Source organism: Monodon monoceros, unplaced genomic scaffold (assembly GCF_005190385.1).
Source record: "Monodon monoceros isolate NGI ecotype Baffin Bay Population unplaced genomic scaffold, NGI_Narwhal_1 Super_Scaffold_22, whole genome shotgun sequence".
In the NCBI taxonomy this organism is placed as follows: Eukaryota; Metazoa; Chordata; class Mammalia; order Artiodactyla; family Monodontidae; genus Monodon; species Monodon monoceros.
In genome coordinates this window covers 59,822,682-59,840,163 of record NW_021703779.1, presented here as the reverse complement: position 1 = coordinate 59,840,163, position 17,482 = coordinate 59,822,682, and the positions used below count along the sequence as shown (strand labels likewise).

Here is a 17,482-nt window from a genome sequence, read left to right as displayed (position 1 = left end):
GCATCTGCTAATCCCAAACTCCCAATCCCTCTCTCCCCTACCCCCCATTATATCCTTTTATACACATGAACTACTTTATAATTTAAAAACCAATATAGGAAAAATGTAAGGGATCTAAAACAAGCCATCTGTGGAAGGGACCTACAAAATTTTTAATACCCCAAATTCAATTAAGGTGATTTGGGGTAAGCACAGGATGGATTGTTCCAGTAGGTAAGAAGCTTTTATTTTAGCAAATATATGGGCTTTCTTTAGTTGCGTCGAGTGGGGGCTACTCTTCGTTGTGGTGCGTGGGTCTCTCGTTGTGGTGGCTTCTCTTGTTGCGGAGCACAGGCTCTAGAGTGCAGGCTCAGCAGTTGTGGTGCTCGGGCTTAGTTGCTCCGTGGCATGTGGAATCTTCCCAGACCAGGGCTCGAACCCATGTACCCTGCATTGGCAGGCGGATTCTTAATCACTGTGCCACCAGGGAAGCCCTACTGAGCTCTATCTGACGAAATGGGATATTAACAGAACAAGGATAGTCTGCAAGTCATCAGATACAAGAGTCCAAGGTAGAGGCCAAAGTCATCAATATTCCCCAGCACTGTCTAGGAGGATGTTCTGGTATCAAATCCATCCCTATACAGAAGATGGGTACATGAGGTTATGACAGCTTGATCCCAGCCATTCAAATTGGCCCGTGTAACAACCAGATAATCGTGTGCCTCCTGATGTGATACAACAGGAAGCACACACCATCAGTTATGAAACATCTTGTTCCTCCCCCTCCCTCGAAAATAAAAACATTCTGAACTTGACTCTAATCAAGCCTCCTGGTCTAACTTCCCATTTACAGGATATACAGGGAATAGAAGACTATTGGGGATACAGTCAGCCATACTGAGAGAAAGTCAAAGTGACCTGGTTTTCTCAACAACAAATGCCATTAAAAAAAAGAGAGAGAGGCGGAACTGTTAAAGATCAGAAAGGACTTAAAAAACGTGAACCAAATATAATGTTTGAATCCTGATTTCAACAAGCCAAATGTATACATTTTTTTGAGACAAGGGGGACATTTGTACATAGATGGGGTATTAGATAGTATAAGGGGATTTTTTTGGGGGGGGGGGCTGCGCCATGCAATATGAGGGACCTTAGTTCCCCGACCAGGGATCGAACCCATGCCCCCTGCAGTGGAAGCTCGGAGTCTTAACCACTAGACTGCCAGGGAAGTCCCATGATTATTGTCACTTTTGGTATGTGATAAAGGTAGAGGAGTTTTTAAAGTTTTATCCATAAGAACTACATAATGAAGAATTTTCTGGCAAAATATGATGTCTGAAAAAAAATATGATGTCTGGGATTTACTTTAAAATACTACAGCACCTCTCCAAGAAAAGTGGGAGGGATAGATGTAAGAAGACTGGCAAAATGTTAATTGTTCAAGCTATATGAGGGGTTCATGAGGGTTCATTATACACCTCTACTTTTAAGTATGTTTGGAATTTTCCATAGTAAAAATATAAAGGTAAAATCCAACTTACTGCCCTGGTTCTGATTGTCTCCTCACTAAGCAACATTTTGATTACAATGTCTTCTCCTGTAGGCTTGTCAACTAGCAGAGAATGTACTAATGAGCAAATATGGGTACTTGCCTATTTGTTAAATTTCTCATTGCTGATTAACAAATTAGTAAATGTTTATATATCAGTTTGCTTTAAGGTTTAGACACAGCTTCTGATTGGTGAGGCAGAGACCATGGGCTGGGATGAATGCGACCACTGGCCAACTAACTGGGTGGCCAACTGGTCTTCCCTGAGTGGACGGATTACCTCCCAACAGTTTTGCATTCACTGTTTTACCAGCGTTCCGTGCTTTCCTACTTGAACTGCAACCCTGGTAAATTGTGATTTAGGAACTGATGAGCTGTGGAATTAGAACAAGGAAAGAAGGTCCACCTCTCTTCTCCTACTCATCATTATTATTTGTAACAATAAAATGAGAGTTAACACATACTGAGTGCTTACTATGTGCCAGACATTATTCTAAGCACTTCACAATGTATTTTTCATTTAATCTTTACGATTATCCTACTATCCTACATTCACAGATGAGGAAACGTAACGTCCAGGGGACTTGCCTAAAGAGCCACAGGAGTCTGACTTAAAAGCATGTTCCTAGGCATTAGGACATATTATCTTCATTTGAAAACAATGTCGTAAGTCATCTGGTTTATTTTGTAAATCACACACAGGAGCATCTCTGAACTGTCTCTAGGCTCTGAAGCAGCATATTACAGACTACGCAAGTAAATATGTCCCTGGCAAAATGCACAAGGGTAGCATATGTTGGAGAACAGAAGATTTTGTAATGAGTACTGGGGGGGAGCGGACAGGGCAGTATAGCCTCTTATACCTGTATATTGAGAGATTATCTTCTAAGTCTTGGGCACTACCTATGTTAAGACAGGACACCTAGGGAAAGCGCCAGGCTGTCCTCTTTACACAGCTCCCACTGAATCAAAAGCAGTTTAAGCGCTTGAAATTTTAATAATTAGAGGTTTGCATGGAAAAGCTTAGAATTTGTGTTATAAAATGAGGAGCCCTTGAAACTAGAAATTAATTGACTAAACTGGTACGTGAAATGTGTATAAATTGAATGGATGTATTACTATGTAATAACTTACTTTGAAATAATAATTTAAAAAATCATCATGCTAGGATGGAGTCAAAGAGAACAACTTCTGATTTAGTTGCAAGAAATTTCTCGTCTTACCTTTTTAAAGAATTTATATTTTCTGGCAAAAAAATTCTGCCCAGTCTGATATTTATTGCTCAGAGTTAGGAGTAGCCATACTTGCTTGGTGATCTGAGAGTTAAACCTCGTAACTTACAATTTGATTCTAAAGTAAAAAAAAAAAAATGAAATGAGAAGCAAACTTTTAAAACCACAAGTTTTGGGAATTCCCTGTGTAAGGTCGGATCTTAACAAACGGCACCGCGAAACAGAGGAAAGCTTCAAGTGAGCTTTATTAGGGAGCGCTCCCGGGCGAGGTTCACTGGTCCGAGAGAAAGGGGCCAGAGAAGTCGCACCCGGGAGACGGTTGGGCAAGATTTTATAGGGGAAGAAGGGAAAGGGGTGTGGTGAATCTGGGAGGGTGCAGGGTATTCCTTATTTGGTGGTCTTTTCGGGTATCCTGGGGGACAGTTAGTCCCGCCCCTCGAAAGGCGGGAAGGCTGGGCCGGGTTCAAAGTCCCCAGGTCAGTTCCTGGAACTGGGTAGTCCGGAAAGTCTCCAGGTCAGTTTCTGGAACTGGGTGGTCCGGAAAGTCTCCAGGTCAGTTTTTGGAACTGGGTGGTCCGGAGAGTTTCGGTCTGATGCAACCTGTGAATCTGACTGTGTTCCACTGCCTCGGGCCAGTTGGCCTTACACCCTGGCTGTCCAGTGGTTAGGACTTGGCGCTTTCACTGCCTCAGCCCAAATTCAATCCCTGGTCAGGGAACTAAGATCCTGCAAGCCGCGTGGCCAAGCTTTTATTCTAAACTTGAATTTCAGAAACACATCAAGTAACTTGGAAGAAAAGCTAAAATATTTAAATTACAAAAGTTAGTGGTGGACAAATTCTTACGCTTTTTTCGTATCTGCATAATTTGGCTTTATTACAGTACTTGGAGCTGTCTAGAGCCGTCAGATATTTGTGTTTTACTTTTATTTGACTGTGTCATAAAGAGTTGTTTATTTTAAATAAAGGAGAGTCAAGTAAACTGAGAAGTTGTTTTCTGGTCCTGCCAGAAAGGGAGGTGAAGTCAATACATGGTTCTGAAGCTTTCCCCTCTACCTGTGTAGATTCTCATCCGTAATAGTGACTCACCAAGGCACTGATCTTCAGCCAAGGGGATAATAAAACTCTGGGTGAGAGTGGAAGCAACTCTCCATGTGGGGGGAGAAGATTAACAGGGAATGGGAGTTTGAAAACGTCTCTCAAGTAATTCTGACAAACCCTCCCTTCCTGAGGATTTCTACTTAGTTTGGAATATTTTGCAATTTCACATTAAGATCGAGGTTTCACTTTAAGGAGCTAGAATAACTTAAATTGGTCTAAATGTGTGAACTATTGTTTATTCAGAAGAGATAATAACCACAGCTAACATTTACTGGGTGTGAACCATGTGCCAGGCACTGTGATGAGCACTTCATAGGCACTATCTCATTTAACTCTCACTACAACTCTGTCAGATAGCTGAGGAAGCAATGTTAGTTAATTGCTAGTAAGCTGTTATACATAAGTATACATGATACTTAAGTCTGTATTTCAAACCACCACACACTACACTGTTTCTAAGACACTTGGATCTGAAATGGGGGTTTCTGTTGAAACTTTTTTTTTTTTTTTTTCTGTATGCAGGCCTCTCACTGTTGTGGCCTCTCCCACTGCGGAGCACAGGCTCCGGACGCGCAGGCTCAGCGACCATGGCTCACGGGCCCAGCCGCTCCGCGGCATGTGGGATCCTCTGGGACCGGGGCACGAACCCGTGTCCCCTGCATCGGCAGGCGGACTCTCAACCACTGCGCCACCAGGAAAGCCCCTGTTGAAATATTTTTTTCCTCGTAGTCCACAAAGAGATTTTACTGGAATCTGGAGTTACAGCTGGCAATCACAAGGTTGGAGGAAGTGAAACGACTGATAAATTTACCTCAAGAGAATGAAAAAGTGTTGTCCCAACTTTTCTCTCTATTGTAAATTGGTGATCGAGCCTGTAACTTGCTTATGATATTGTCTAAAGATTTAGGAGTATTTAAATTATGCTCTATTGTTTGCAACTTAGACACCCTTGGTGAGAAAGTTACGTTAAACCTCAGACTACACCTCTTTTTAAATTACTTTCTTTTTTTTTAAATTACTTTCTTAACCAGGAGTCTAATAAGCACCTGATATTATATACAAAACTTATGTACACACCACTATATTTAAAATAGATAACCAACAAGGACCTCCCGTATAGCACAGGGAACTCTGCTCAATACTCTGTAATAGGACTTCCCTGGTGGCACAGCGGTTAAGAATCCGCCTGCCAATGCAGGGGACACGGGTTCAAGCCCTGGTCCGGGAAGTTCCCACATGCCGCGGAGCAACTCAGCCCGTGCGCCACAACTACTGAGCCTGCGCTCTAGAGCCCGCTGGCCACCACTACTGAACCTGTGTGCCACAACTACTGAACTCCGCACACCTAGAGCCCATGCTCTGCAACAAGAGAAGCCACCGCAATGAGAAACCCGCGCACCACAATGAAGAGTAGCCCCTGCTCCGCTCAGTGCAACTAGAGAAAGCCCGCGTGCCACAACGAAGGCCCAACGCAGCCAAAAATTAAAAAAAAAAAGAAAATTAAAAAAAATTACTCTGTAATAACCTAAATGGGAAAAGAACTTGAAAAAGAATATATATGTGTATAACTATGTTGTACACCTGAAACTAACGCAACATTGTTAATCAGCTATGCTCCACTATAAAATAAATTAAAAAAATTATTTTTTAAAAATAAAAAAACTTTATGTGTATTTATATCACAGCTTTTACTATATTTTCAAAATTATCCATATCCCCAAACAGGGTAAGATCCACTATTCTAACCACTGTTTGATAGACTGAGAGCTGTTTGATAGAGAACAAAGGTAAAGGCTGAAAATTCCTCGTTGATAAGAAATCCATTAGTTTCAAATTTAAGTATTGAAACCTACGAATTTTTGTAATATAATATCGGGGAAACTTCATCAAATTGTCTAAATCAGGGATTGGGGAAGGACGGGGCTGGGGGTGGGGTGGGGCAGGTCTCCCTATCACTTGGGAGGCTTTTAAAAAAACCCTCCTCCCAGACTCTGGTGACCTTTCCCACCACCAGAATCTAGAGCCACCCCGTCCCCCGTCTCCCAGAATCTAGAACATTTGTTTACTAATGAATGCTCATCTTAACTCCCAGTGTATTTGGGGAAGAAACAAAGAAACAAGTAAGACTGGTTTAAACTCTTGCCTTCAGGGTCATAATATGTGCCCAGCACTATGCTGATGTTATTTTAAAAGATAGGCAGACTGTCAATATTTAGGATAAAGGAATTTAGGAAGTGAGTTGTCTAAAATAAACAGCTTCTAATATACTTTCTTTGATACAGTTGTGAAAACTGAAGCAAAATATATCTGGCACCCTACCAACCTTCATTTTTCATTGATAAATTCTTTTTCCTTCCTAAGTATTTAACTATGTCTCTAGTTTTGGGAACTAGAGCAAATAAATGTGCTCCCAAGTTTTCCCATATAGCTGTTTCCTCGCTTTATAGTATTCCAGATTTCATAAGAAGGAAACACAGGAAAAATGAATACACTTGTGATCATTGATATGACATACCCTTCACCTACTAAAATGTAATTTAATTCTGCTTACTCTGTTATTTGACCACTTCTTACAGTTAGTCAAATTTTTGGTTGATACAAGTTCTTATTTATACTGTGTAAGTGAGAGAGTCACAAACACAGGATATAAGTATACATTTTTATTTTACTGTAAATCAGGATGAGTGGGTATTTTTAAAAGTTGAAAAGCTGTAATGTGCAGTTGATTGAAAACACTGCATTCTGAGACCCCAAAATGTGGAAAATCCAAACCTGTACAGGCATTTTTAAATAAATGATTTTTAAAGTCTTACATCTATTTAAACCAACTTGCAGAATTTATAATTTATATGTAATTTGTCAGTTTGTGTATGACACTTATAAATAATAGATTGAATGCATAACATTAAGGGTAATTTATTATTTTTAAAAACCTTGAATATTATTACGAACCAAAAAGCAAAGGATAAATTTGTAACACTATATACCTGATAATTAAAATATTGTGATTCTATATTTCTTCTAAAGTACTTATGTTTACCAAAGGATTATCATGAATATTGTTGCTAGTATTATTTTAAGGATGATCTGCATCAGAATTATAGATGTGCATGTTAAAAATGCACATTCCAAGCCCAGGAATTTAAATTTACAATAAGCAACCCCTATTCCCATTTTGACGTAACACTTGTTGAAGAACAGTGATGCCAAGCAGGAACCTCTGGGGCTCCAGGGAGGCCTTTTTGTCCCCCATTTCTTGTAGGCAAAACTCCAGCCTCCATGACCTTCCCTGAGTTCCAAAGGGCAAACCTGAACAGTTGCTAATCAAGGGCCTGAGGCAAGACTAAAGGGACCAGAGAAGTTCAGGAGATTAGTAGACCCTGCATACACCCTAATCTTGTCAGCAACCCCACCCTTTTGAAACTCTGCAGAAGAAAGAAGAATGCAAGACTGTTACTGCCTTGATCCTTATCACATACCTCTGACCACTACCCCTGACTATATAACCTCTCCCTATTCCCTAGTGAAGGGAGGCACAGTTCTTGAGGTGCTAGCCTACTGTGTTCCCCTTTGCCTGGCAAAGAAAGCAAGCCACTCTTTCTCCTCCATAACACTGTCTCCATATTTCTGTTTGGCATTGCTGCACAGAGAGCCAAGATTTTGGCAACAAATTTAGGGGCTCGTCCGGGATTGACTCGTGGGCAGGAGGCCCCGTAGGGCCCTCGGTTTGATCGGTTGCTCAGGGATTTCTCTCCACATCACCCTCCCCAGGGAGAGCAGAGGGTTGGAGGATTTCTCTGAGGCCAGATCGCCAGGGTTCCCCTGCCATAGGGCCCTGCCCTGATCATACCCGACCCGCCGTCTCAGCTGCAGAACTCCATGGCTGCGGCGGAGATCGGGGGAGAGGTTGCCCTAGCAGCTGCCGAGGCTTTCTTTGCCTTGAGGACACCTTCCTTCTCCCTTCTCCGCATCAGCCCGGACATCTACCCTGAGACAACATTAACTCTTGGAGGATCAGAAAGAGGGCGTTTGGTACGTCGCAACAAATCTGCCAGCAATTTGGTAAGTTCCCTGGAATGCACACCGTGGCCTCTTTGACTTTGTTCGTTTGGGGAACTTCAGTTCCAGTTTGGGGAGTTCTCCCTGTGAAGGGAAATTCCATTTGTAAGGCGCCGCTTCGGACAAAGGTCACAGGTCTAGTGGGACTGGGAAGTCACATTTAGGGCATTTTTGCCATTTGGTTTTTGATTTCTGGGCATCTCTCTGCTGATATTTTTAATTTTGAGTGTGGCTTCCAGCTGGCAAGGTTTGGGTTCGTTTGGTTACTTTGATTTGAGCGCGCAGACATGTTACTAACTGCTCAAGCTAGAATGGGAAGCGCTTCCTGTAAGGTTCCACCCCTACCTGGGAGCCCCTTAGAAAAAATTTTGAATGACTGGTCAACCTATGGCTATGATCCAATGACAAAGAAAAATGGCCTAAAAGTGGGTCTCTTACAATTAGATCTTTATTGCCACAGGATGGGAAAATGGACTGAGGTTCCCTTATGTCCAGGACTTTCTCCTATAATTGAAAGCCTGAGGAATCAGAAGAACTCTCCTGGCTCAGGGAGGAAAACAAGCCTCCCCCACTTCTGCACGTTCCCTTACTCCTTCAGATTGTTCTGATAAGCCTTATTAGACCCTGGAACGTGGAATATCGAGGTTCCCGGCTTGTCCAAAGATATCCAGCCAGTGATTATTAAGTAGAAGGGTTATACAGTGTCTAAATATAAGGTACCAATTTCTTAAACGTAGGGAAGATCCTCAAAAAATGTTTGTAAATAGATTGCCAAAATAGGAGGCCACTGGTCTGACTAAACTAACCATAGCTGATATTCAGAGCCTGATAGGAATTTTGGAAGAGGACTCCTCCCCTAAGCTAAATGAGGAAAAGTAAAACTTTCCAACATGGGTGAATGGGTATGTCAGTCCTTCAATATCATTGAGGTAGCCACCCAATTCGTTGAAAAAGAAAACAAAACTGTCCTTGTTTTACAAATGTAGTCTTTACAGGACCAGAGGTGTGGCTCCGAAAATAATCCAAAACCCACCAATCTCTTTCACCACTCCCAAAACCTTCCCTATTTATCTTAAGAGGCTTATAAGTATTAAACAAAAGGGAAACAAAGTCATCCTAGGAGGAACTTGCCTGTACCATTGAGATGCAAATGTCCTATCTGGTCTTCTCAGGAACACTTAACCTCTGCCATCTTTTTAAACTGGAAATTTTAAAAAGGGTAATTTAGAATTTGACTTGTCAAGGATAAATAGAAATCTTAAGTGTCTTTTCTTCTGTAAACACTAGTAAAAAGGGTTTAAACATCTAGATAGGTGACCTTGATGTGTTCCATCTGCTAGAAACCCAATTTGAATCCAACCCCTTGTAACTGATGGCTTTTATGTTGTACCTGACTCAGGGCTGAAATTCGAACAGAAACTATGAGGCCTCTATGTTGGTTTGTGTGTTCGTAAGTGTCTATATGTGTGTTGTAGGTGTATGGTATTGCCAAAAATGAATTCGTAAAAGAGCTCTACTAGTTGGCTTTTTAAAAAATTAAGTGCTTATGTAAATACTCAGAAATAGAAAATAATCTGGCTAGAATGAATTTCAGGTTCATGTCATCTGGAAAATATTCAGTACTAAACAGATATCTGGTATTGAAGGTGGCTGAAGCTTGTTGGTTTGATTAATATAGATATGTCAGAGTCATCAATGTCAAGTATAATACTTCTGTTGTACACCTAGGTTTACTAGAGGTCAAATAAGACCTTATTCTGTATCTATTACAAATTTGTCAACAAGAAAAGGAACTCAATGGGGAAAAACTTTTAAGGAAAGTAAGATGTGTTTTTAGTAAAAGGTGTGAAGGGCTTCCCTGGTGGCGCAGTGGTTAAGAATCCACCTGCCAATGCAGGGGACACGGGTTCGAGCCCGGGTCCTGCAAGATCCCACATGACGTGGAGCAACTAAGCCCGTGCGCCACAAATAGTGAGCCTGCGCTCTAGAGCCCGTGAGCCACAACGACTGAAGCCCGCGTGCCCTAGAGCCTGTGCTCCGCAACAAGAGAAGCCACCGCAATGAGAAGCCCGCGCACCTCAACGAAGAGTAGACCCCGCTCCCACAACTACAGAAAGCCTGCGCGCAGCAACGAAGACCCAACTCAGTCAAAAATAAACTAAATAATTTTTTTAAAAAAGCATTAAAAAAATGTGTGAAGAATGAAAAATACTGAAAAGAGTGATACATGATCAGGATTTTCTAAGGCTGGACTAAATTTAGTTGGGTACATGGATTTCAATAGGAATGGGCTAGAACAAGACTGGATTTGGTTTCTCCCTCCAAAGTATTCTTTTTTTTTTTTTTACATCTTTATTGGAATATAATTGCTTTACAATGGTGTGTTAGTTTCTGCTTTATAACAAAGTGAATCAGTTATACATATACATGTTCCCATATCTCTTCCCTCTTGTGTCTCCCTCCCTCCCACCCTCCCTATTCCACCCCTCTAGGTGGTCACAAAGCACCCAGCTGATCTTCCTGTGCTATATGGCTGCTTCCCACTAGCTAGCTATTTTACGTTTGGTAGTGTATATATGTCTATGCCACTCTCTCACTTTGTCACAGCTTACCCTTCCCCCGCCCCATATCCTCAAGTCCATTCTCTAGTAGGTCTGTGTCTTTTTTTTTTTTTGCGGTACGCGGGCCTCTCACTGTTGTGGCCTCTCCCGTTACACAGCACAGGCTCCAGACACGCAAGCTCAGCGGCCATGGCTCACGGGTCCAGCCGCTCCGCGGCATGTGGGATCTTCCCGGACCGGGGCACGAACCCGTGTCCCCTGCATCGGCAAGCAGACTCTCAACCACTGCGCCACCAGGGAAGACCAGGTCTGTGTCTTTATTCCCATCTTACCCCTAGGTTCTTCATGACTTTTTTTTCTTTCTTAAATTCCATATATATGTGTTAGCATACAGTATTTGTTTTTCTCTTTCTGACTTACTTCACTCTGTATGACAGACTCTAGGTCCATCCACCTCACTACAAATAACTCAATTTCGTTTCTTTTTATGGCTGAGTAATATTCCATTGTATATATGTGCCACATCTTCTTTATCCATTCATCCGATGATGGATACTTAGGTTGCTTCCATCTCCTGGCTATTGTAAATAGCACTGCAATGAACATTTTGGTACATGACTCTTTTTGAATTATGGTTTTCTCAGGGTATATGCCCAAATCAAAACTACAATGAGATATCATCTCACACCGGTCAGAATGGCCATCATCAAAAAATCTAGAAACAAATGCTGGAGAGGGTGTGGAGAAAAGGGAACACTCTTGCACTGCTGGTGGGAATGTAAATTGATACAGCCACTATGGAGAACAGTATGGAGGTTCCTTAACGTGCCTTCGTAAGTCTTTTGTCATTATAGACACTTACGGTTTCAATCTAATGCCTTTGCAAAAAATGCTTCCCCTTCAAGAAGATTTATAGAAAGGACTTTTGGATATATACAAGTTTCTGACTTTCAGACCATAATGCTGAACTGGGTAAGAAATTGAAGAATTCTAATGAAAAACCTGATGGCCTCATAAAGCTGTTAACCAAAAAAGGATTAGTTATATAGGATGGAGTGAACTGGTGAATATGGTTATTTTTATGGTTTCTATCTGAAAAAATTACCGGTTTAAATCTGTGTTTTCCAGGTATAAGGAGACCTTCCCCTCAAACTCATTATAACTTACAGGAATTTGGTAAATTATACTTTTTTGTAAGCAGAATTGAAACATTTATCTTATCTATCTGCTCCCTCCAGAGTTTGGAAACTCTTAGGTTCCCTGCAGCTTTATCAGATAAATTAGGAAGGCTACCCCACTAGTGGTTACAGAAACCCCAAGGTATTTTGGAGACCCTGAAAAGGGAGGAATTCACCTACATCGGTTAGGCAAAAATCTGTGATAAGCCCTTGGTGTGACTTTCCTAGCCCTGAGAGGTCCTTTAAAAGTCCAGTCTGAGACTCCTTATAAAAGTTTCAGCAAGGGCTTCCCTGGTGGCGCAGTGGTTGAGAGTCTGCCTGCCGATGCAGGGGACACGGGTTCGTGCCCCGTTCTGGGAAGATCCCACATGCTGCGGAGCGGCTGGGCCCGTGAGCCGTGGCCGCTGAGCCTGCGCGTCCGGAGCCTGTGCTCCGCAACGGGAGAGGCCACAACAGTGAGAGGCCCACATGCCGCAAAAAAAAAAAAGAAAAAAGTTTCAGCAAGTAAAAAGTCTATATGATCAATTACAGTTATATAAATCATCAAACCAAGTTTACTGAGACCACACTTATTTTGCAAACCATTTAGTTTTAATTTGGTTACATTTAGTAGAAAAGAGGGTAATTTTAGAGAGAAAAAGATTTTGCAATGAATGTTAAATCCCAGTTTTGTTAATGGAGATCTGTAATTACTAAGACTCATCTCCCACATAGTTCTTTACTGTTATATTAATGTAAAGTTTAATCGAATCATTATTATTATTTTTAGAACAACAGACATTATCTCACAGTTTCTGTAGAAACAGACATAGGAAAACAGGTGCAACTTAGCTGGGAGTGTCAAAGCCTCAGGCTCCGGCTCTCAGGCAGGCTGCCATCAAAATATTGGCAGGGGCTACAGTCATCTCAAAGCTCAACTGGGGGCTTCCCTGATGGCACAGCGGTTGGGAGTCTGCCTGCCGATGCAGGGGACACGGGTTCGTGCCCCGGTCCGGGAAGATCCCACATGCCGTGGAGCGGCTGGGCCCGTGAGCCATGGCCGCTGAGCCTGCGCTCCGCAACGGGAGAGGCCACAACAGTGAGAGGCCCGCGTGCCACACACACACAAAAAAAAGTTTCAGCAAGTAAAAAGTCTATATGATCAATTACAGTTATATAAATCATCAAACCAAGTTTACTGAGACCACACTTATTTTGCAAACCATTTAGTTTTAATTTGGTTACATTTAGTAAAAAAGAGGGTAATTTTAGAGTGAAAAAGATTTTGCAATGAATGTTAAATCCCAGTTTTGTTAATAGAGATCTGTAATTACTAAGACTCATCTCCCACGTAGTTCTTTGCTGTTATGTTATATTAATGTAAAGTTTAATCGAATCATTACCATTATTATTATTTTTTAGAACAGACATTATCTCAGTTTCTGTAGAAACACATGCCGCGAAGCGGCTGGGCCCGTGAGCCATGGCCGCTGAGCCTGTGCGTCCGGAGCCTGTGCTCCACAACGGGAGAGGCCACAACAGTGAGAGGCCAGCGTACAGCCAAAAAAAACAAAAAAACAAAAAAACAAAAAAAAAATCAACTGGGGGAGAGTCCCCTTCCAAGATTGCTCATGTTGCTGTCAGGTCTTCCTTCTTTGTCACATAGGCCTCTCCACTGGCTCTCTGAATGTCCTCATGACATGGCAGCATTCTACTCATGATAAGGAGTTGGGAGATTGTTGGGGAAGGTCCACTCATTGGGCAGAAGTCAGGTTACAGAGAATAATTCACCGATCACTGTCCAGCAGCGGGGTGTGAATGTGCAGGTGTTTCACGGCCACCTGAACGCGCCAGTCTGCGTGGCGGGCAGAAGACACTGTGCTGGACGCGCCGCGGCTCAGGTACCGCAAGTCGGCGAGCTTGTGGTGCGGGATGGTGGGCAGGGCACTGCAGATGGCCTCCTCGTTCATGGTAGCGGGTGGTGCGGGCACTCAGGCAGCCGGTCGATTCCCTGCGAGCCGGGTCGGCAGGCCCTACAGCCTGCCGGACATTAGGTCACGAGGGCATCCATTCTCCGCGCAGCCCACACCAAGCCGCTGCTTATCCGGAGCCAGAGCGGAGTTTAATTGAATTATTAAAGGATACTCTAAGTTTGTTTCTGAATCTTATCTCCGTAATTTCTTTGGATGAAGATCAGATGCCCCATGACCTGCAACCAGGGGATTATGCATACTGGAAAAGACAAAATTTAAAGGACTATCTCCAACCTGGAGAGGACGACCCTTTTCAGGTACTCTTAACTAGCTTATGCACAGCAAAACTGAAGGGAATTGACTTTTGGATTAATTTCCACTCACAAAGGGCCCCTGCACTGGAGTGGCCTATAGAGAGGATGGCTGACCTTGAAAATCACCTCAAAACAATGCTCAAACAAAGGAGAAACTACACTCACACCAGGGCGAGAAGACGACGACATCAGAAGTAGACAGCTTGCCCGAGATCCTGGACCTGGCTCATTTCCCCTTCCCTTGAAGCTCTCTTACCTCCCTTCAAAGCGGGAGACGGGGTGCTGCTGAAGTATGAAAAAGAGCAATGACCTGAGCAGCAGCAGCAGCCTGAAGAAAAAAATGAAAGGGATCTTATCTTAGCACGTTCTTCTTACTACTCACGCCTCTCTAAAATTAGATAGAGTAAAACCGTGGGTACATCATACCAGAGTAAGAAGATTATCAGCTATTGACCAGCCAAGCCTGCCTACAGCCAGCAGACTCCTGAGAAACAGACATCTCACCCTTTGGGAAACTTTAAGTATTTGTTCCGACAAGTGGAATGAAAGTTGTTTTCTTATCCTTTCTCATACCTTCTACCTATAGACTCATATGCTGATTATTTCGATAATTCTAACTGCTAGACATGTGGTCAGCTTCCTATTTCTGGGTCTTCAGGATTGCCTTGATAGGTTTTCCCCATACAGGGAATGGTTTGGAAACAACTGGCTACAATAAGTCTCTCTGAAGTGCCGGTTCCAGACTGGGCTTCAGACTTACTCCCCTGAATTCCCAAGGAAATGAGATCTGTTCTGTCTACTAACGTTCTAGTTGTCACTCCTCTTACTTCTAACTCGGTCTGCTACACCAAAATGGCAAAACAAAGGTTTGAGTTCTTAATCACACAAGACTCTGATCCAGGACTTGGAACTCAAATATTTCTAATTTGTTATCTGTTCCCCAAAATTTAGGCAGGAATACGCCCCAGCTCAGCAAGAAGTAGTTAAAGCTGTTGTCGCCCCGTTCCCTAAAAGATTTGGGGAAAGATACAGCTGAAGTGGGGATGAAAACCGAGTCCCCCTAAAGCTGAGCTCCTCTGCCGAGTTTACGATTAACATCTCTATCCAAAACGATTGTTCCCTTTTCTTGTCCAACACCTGTTCTCCTCAAGATTGAGGAATATCAAAGAAAAGGAAGGGACCGATGCTGAGTAGGGCCCTCTGGGGCTCCCGGGCCGGGAGGCCTTTTTGTCCCCCATTTCTTGTAAGCAAGACTCCAGCCTCCATGACCTTCCCTGAGTTCCAAAGGGCAGATCTGAACAGTTGCTAATCAAGGGAGGAGCAGCCACAAAACCACCTGAGGCAAGATTAAAGTGACCAGAGAAGCTCAGGAGATTAGGAGACCCTGAACACACCCTAATCTTGTCAGCAACCCCACCCTTTTGAAACTCTGCAGAAGAAGGAAGAATGCAAGACTGTTACTGCCTTGATCTTATCACATACCTCTGACCACTACCCCTGACTATACAACTTCTCCCTATTCCCCAGTGAAGGGGGGCACAGTTCTTGAGGCGCTAGCCTACTGTGTTCCCCTTTGCCTGGCAAAGAAATAAAGCCACTCTTTCTTTCTCCTCCATCACTCTGTCTCCATATTTCTGTTTGGCACTGGTGCACAGAGAGCTAAAATTTTGGCAACAACAGCTGATACAGAGGATAGCATAAATTTGGGAATGCTGCTGAATCAGTTTCCCAAACTTCTCAGATAAGAATCACTTGGAGGGAATTCCCTGGCAGTCCAATGGTTAGGATTCTGTGCTTTCAATGCCAAGGGCACGGGTTCAATCCCTGTTCGGGGAACTAATATCCCACAAGCTGCGTGGCGTGGCCAAAAAATCACTTGGGCCATCTGTAAAATATACACACCACCAGTCTTCCCCAGACATTCTGACTCAAGAAGGTTGAACTGGGGCCTGGGAATCAGTACCAGTACACCAGTGGCTTATCTTCAACGTCAGGGGGAAACAGATTATTATATTTAGGCAAATATTTGCACCGTAATACCAAAGACCCTGGAATTGCCAAAGGAGATTAAACTACCAATAGGAAAAAAATGTGTCTATTTTTACACTGATATGGAACTGGTGTTTTGGAAACACAATCCTGACGTTACCTTCTCAGGCTCCACCCCAGTCCCACTGAAAAATTTCCCACTGCTTTTAGAATATAGACAAAACTCCTTACCATGGTCCACAATGCCCAGAGTCATGGTTTCCTTCCTACTGCTTCTCTATATCCAGTACCCATCTTTCTGGTCTTAATTTAAAGACGGCCCTTCTCTAGGCTAAGGCTAATCTCTTCTACCCTTGGTGCTCCTGAGGAAGTTTCCTCATTTGTAAAATGGGAATAATATTGATCTCATAGATGGTTCAGGATTAAATGAGGTCAGGTAAGAAGAGCTCTCTGCACAGAGGGGCTGGCACAGTGAATGATAGCTATTATTTAATCAAATCAAGCTCTGTTTCTACTTCACATTCAATTCAGTTCTTAAACCCACTTGCCATCTGGTTTCTGCATCCACCATTCCAAAGAAACTATTTTCATTAGGCTCACCAACTGCCAAGTCCAAATGACATATTTCAGTCCTTATCTGACTGACCTTTCTGCAAATACTGGACATTGCTGACCATTCCATCCTCTGAAATTCTCCTTTGGCATCTCAAAAAACTGTATCCTGGTTTCCTCATACTTCTCTGGCCAGTCTTTTAAAGTACCTTTTGTGGTTCCTTCATTGCTTACTTTTTCAAATTAAAAAAAATGTTTTATCACAGTAATACATGCATATTTATACGCCAATGAGAGCTACTCAGCAAGGTCTTCCTTGACCATTAAGTTAGAACCCTCACCCCATACCCTCTCACATCACTTTGTTTTGTCTTCGGAGTACTTCTCTCACTCTGATTCACTTGTCTCCCCGCCCCCACTAGACCCTAAACTCTTTGAAGGAAGGGGGTATGTTTTATTCACTGCTGTATTCAGAGCACGAAGAATAATGCCTGGCACCCACCAGGCTCAATCAGCATTTGACTAACTGACTGAAATATCCCCCACATTTAATCAATCCACTTGTAGATTCTACCTCCTCAATTCTCTCAAATCTTTGCCCACTGTTCTTGCTTCACAACTGACTCACATCTTGCTTAAATGACTGCCACAACCATCTCCAGTCCTATTCTATAGTCCATATCCCAAATTGCAGCTAAAGTGATCCAAATCCTTCAATAGATTCCTACTGCCTTTAGAATTATGTCTAGATTCTTTAGCAAAGCATATAGAGCTCTCCATGATCTGCACCCTGGCTAATTCTAGTTTCAGCTTTTGCCAGCCCCTTCCATATGCACCATGCTCTAACCATCCCTAACTATTTATAGTCACATGCAAACTGCTTTACCTTTTCTGCTTCTACACCATGACAGCTGTGTTGCTGAGGACCTTTGGGGAAAAATCACACAATAAAGTAAATCGGTACCATTTAAAATAAACAGCCTTTAACCTCATTTGTTCATTGAACACCTATAAC

At 42.7% G+C, this 17,482-nt stretch overlaps 1 protein-coding gene across 5 annotated transcripts in view; it reads right to left on the bottom strand.

The window, feature by feature from the left end:
* Positions 1 to 13,004: 13,004 nt before the first annotated feature.
* The window catches only part of TAF1 (TATA-box binding protein associated factor 1), a 98,613-nt gene continuing 94,135 nt past the window's right edge, over positions 13,005 to 17,482 (bottom strand). The window contains exons 39-41 of one of the 5 annotated variants that reach the window (XM_029240662.1): positions 17,354 to 17,394; positions 14,092 to 14,254; positions 13,005 to 13,871 (exon numbers count right to left, since the gene is read on the bottom strand). In XM_029240662.1, the coding sequence (XP_029096495.1) occupies positions 14,115 to 14,254; positions 17,354 to 17,394 (181 nt within the window). In that variant the 3' untranslated portion in view covers positions 13,005 to 13,871; positions 14,092 to 14,114. Of the gene's footprint in view, positions 14,255 to 17,353; positions 17,395 to 17,482 lie in introns of those variants that run through there. The other 4 variants (XM_029240663.1, XM_029240664.1, XM_029240661.1 and 1 more) reach the window with 4 other exon arrangements.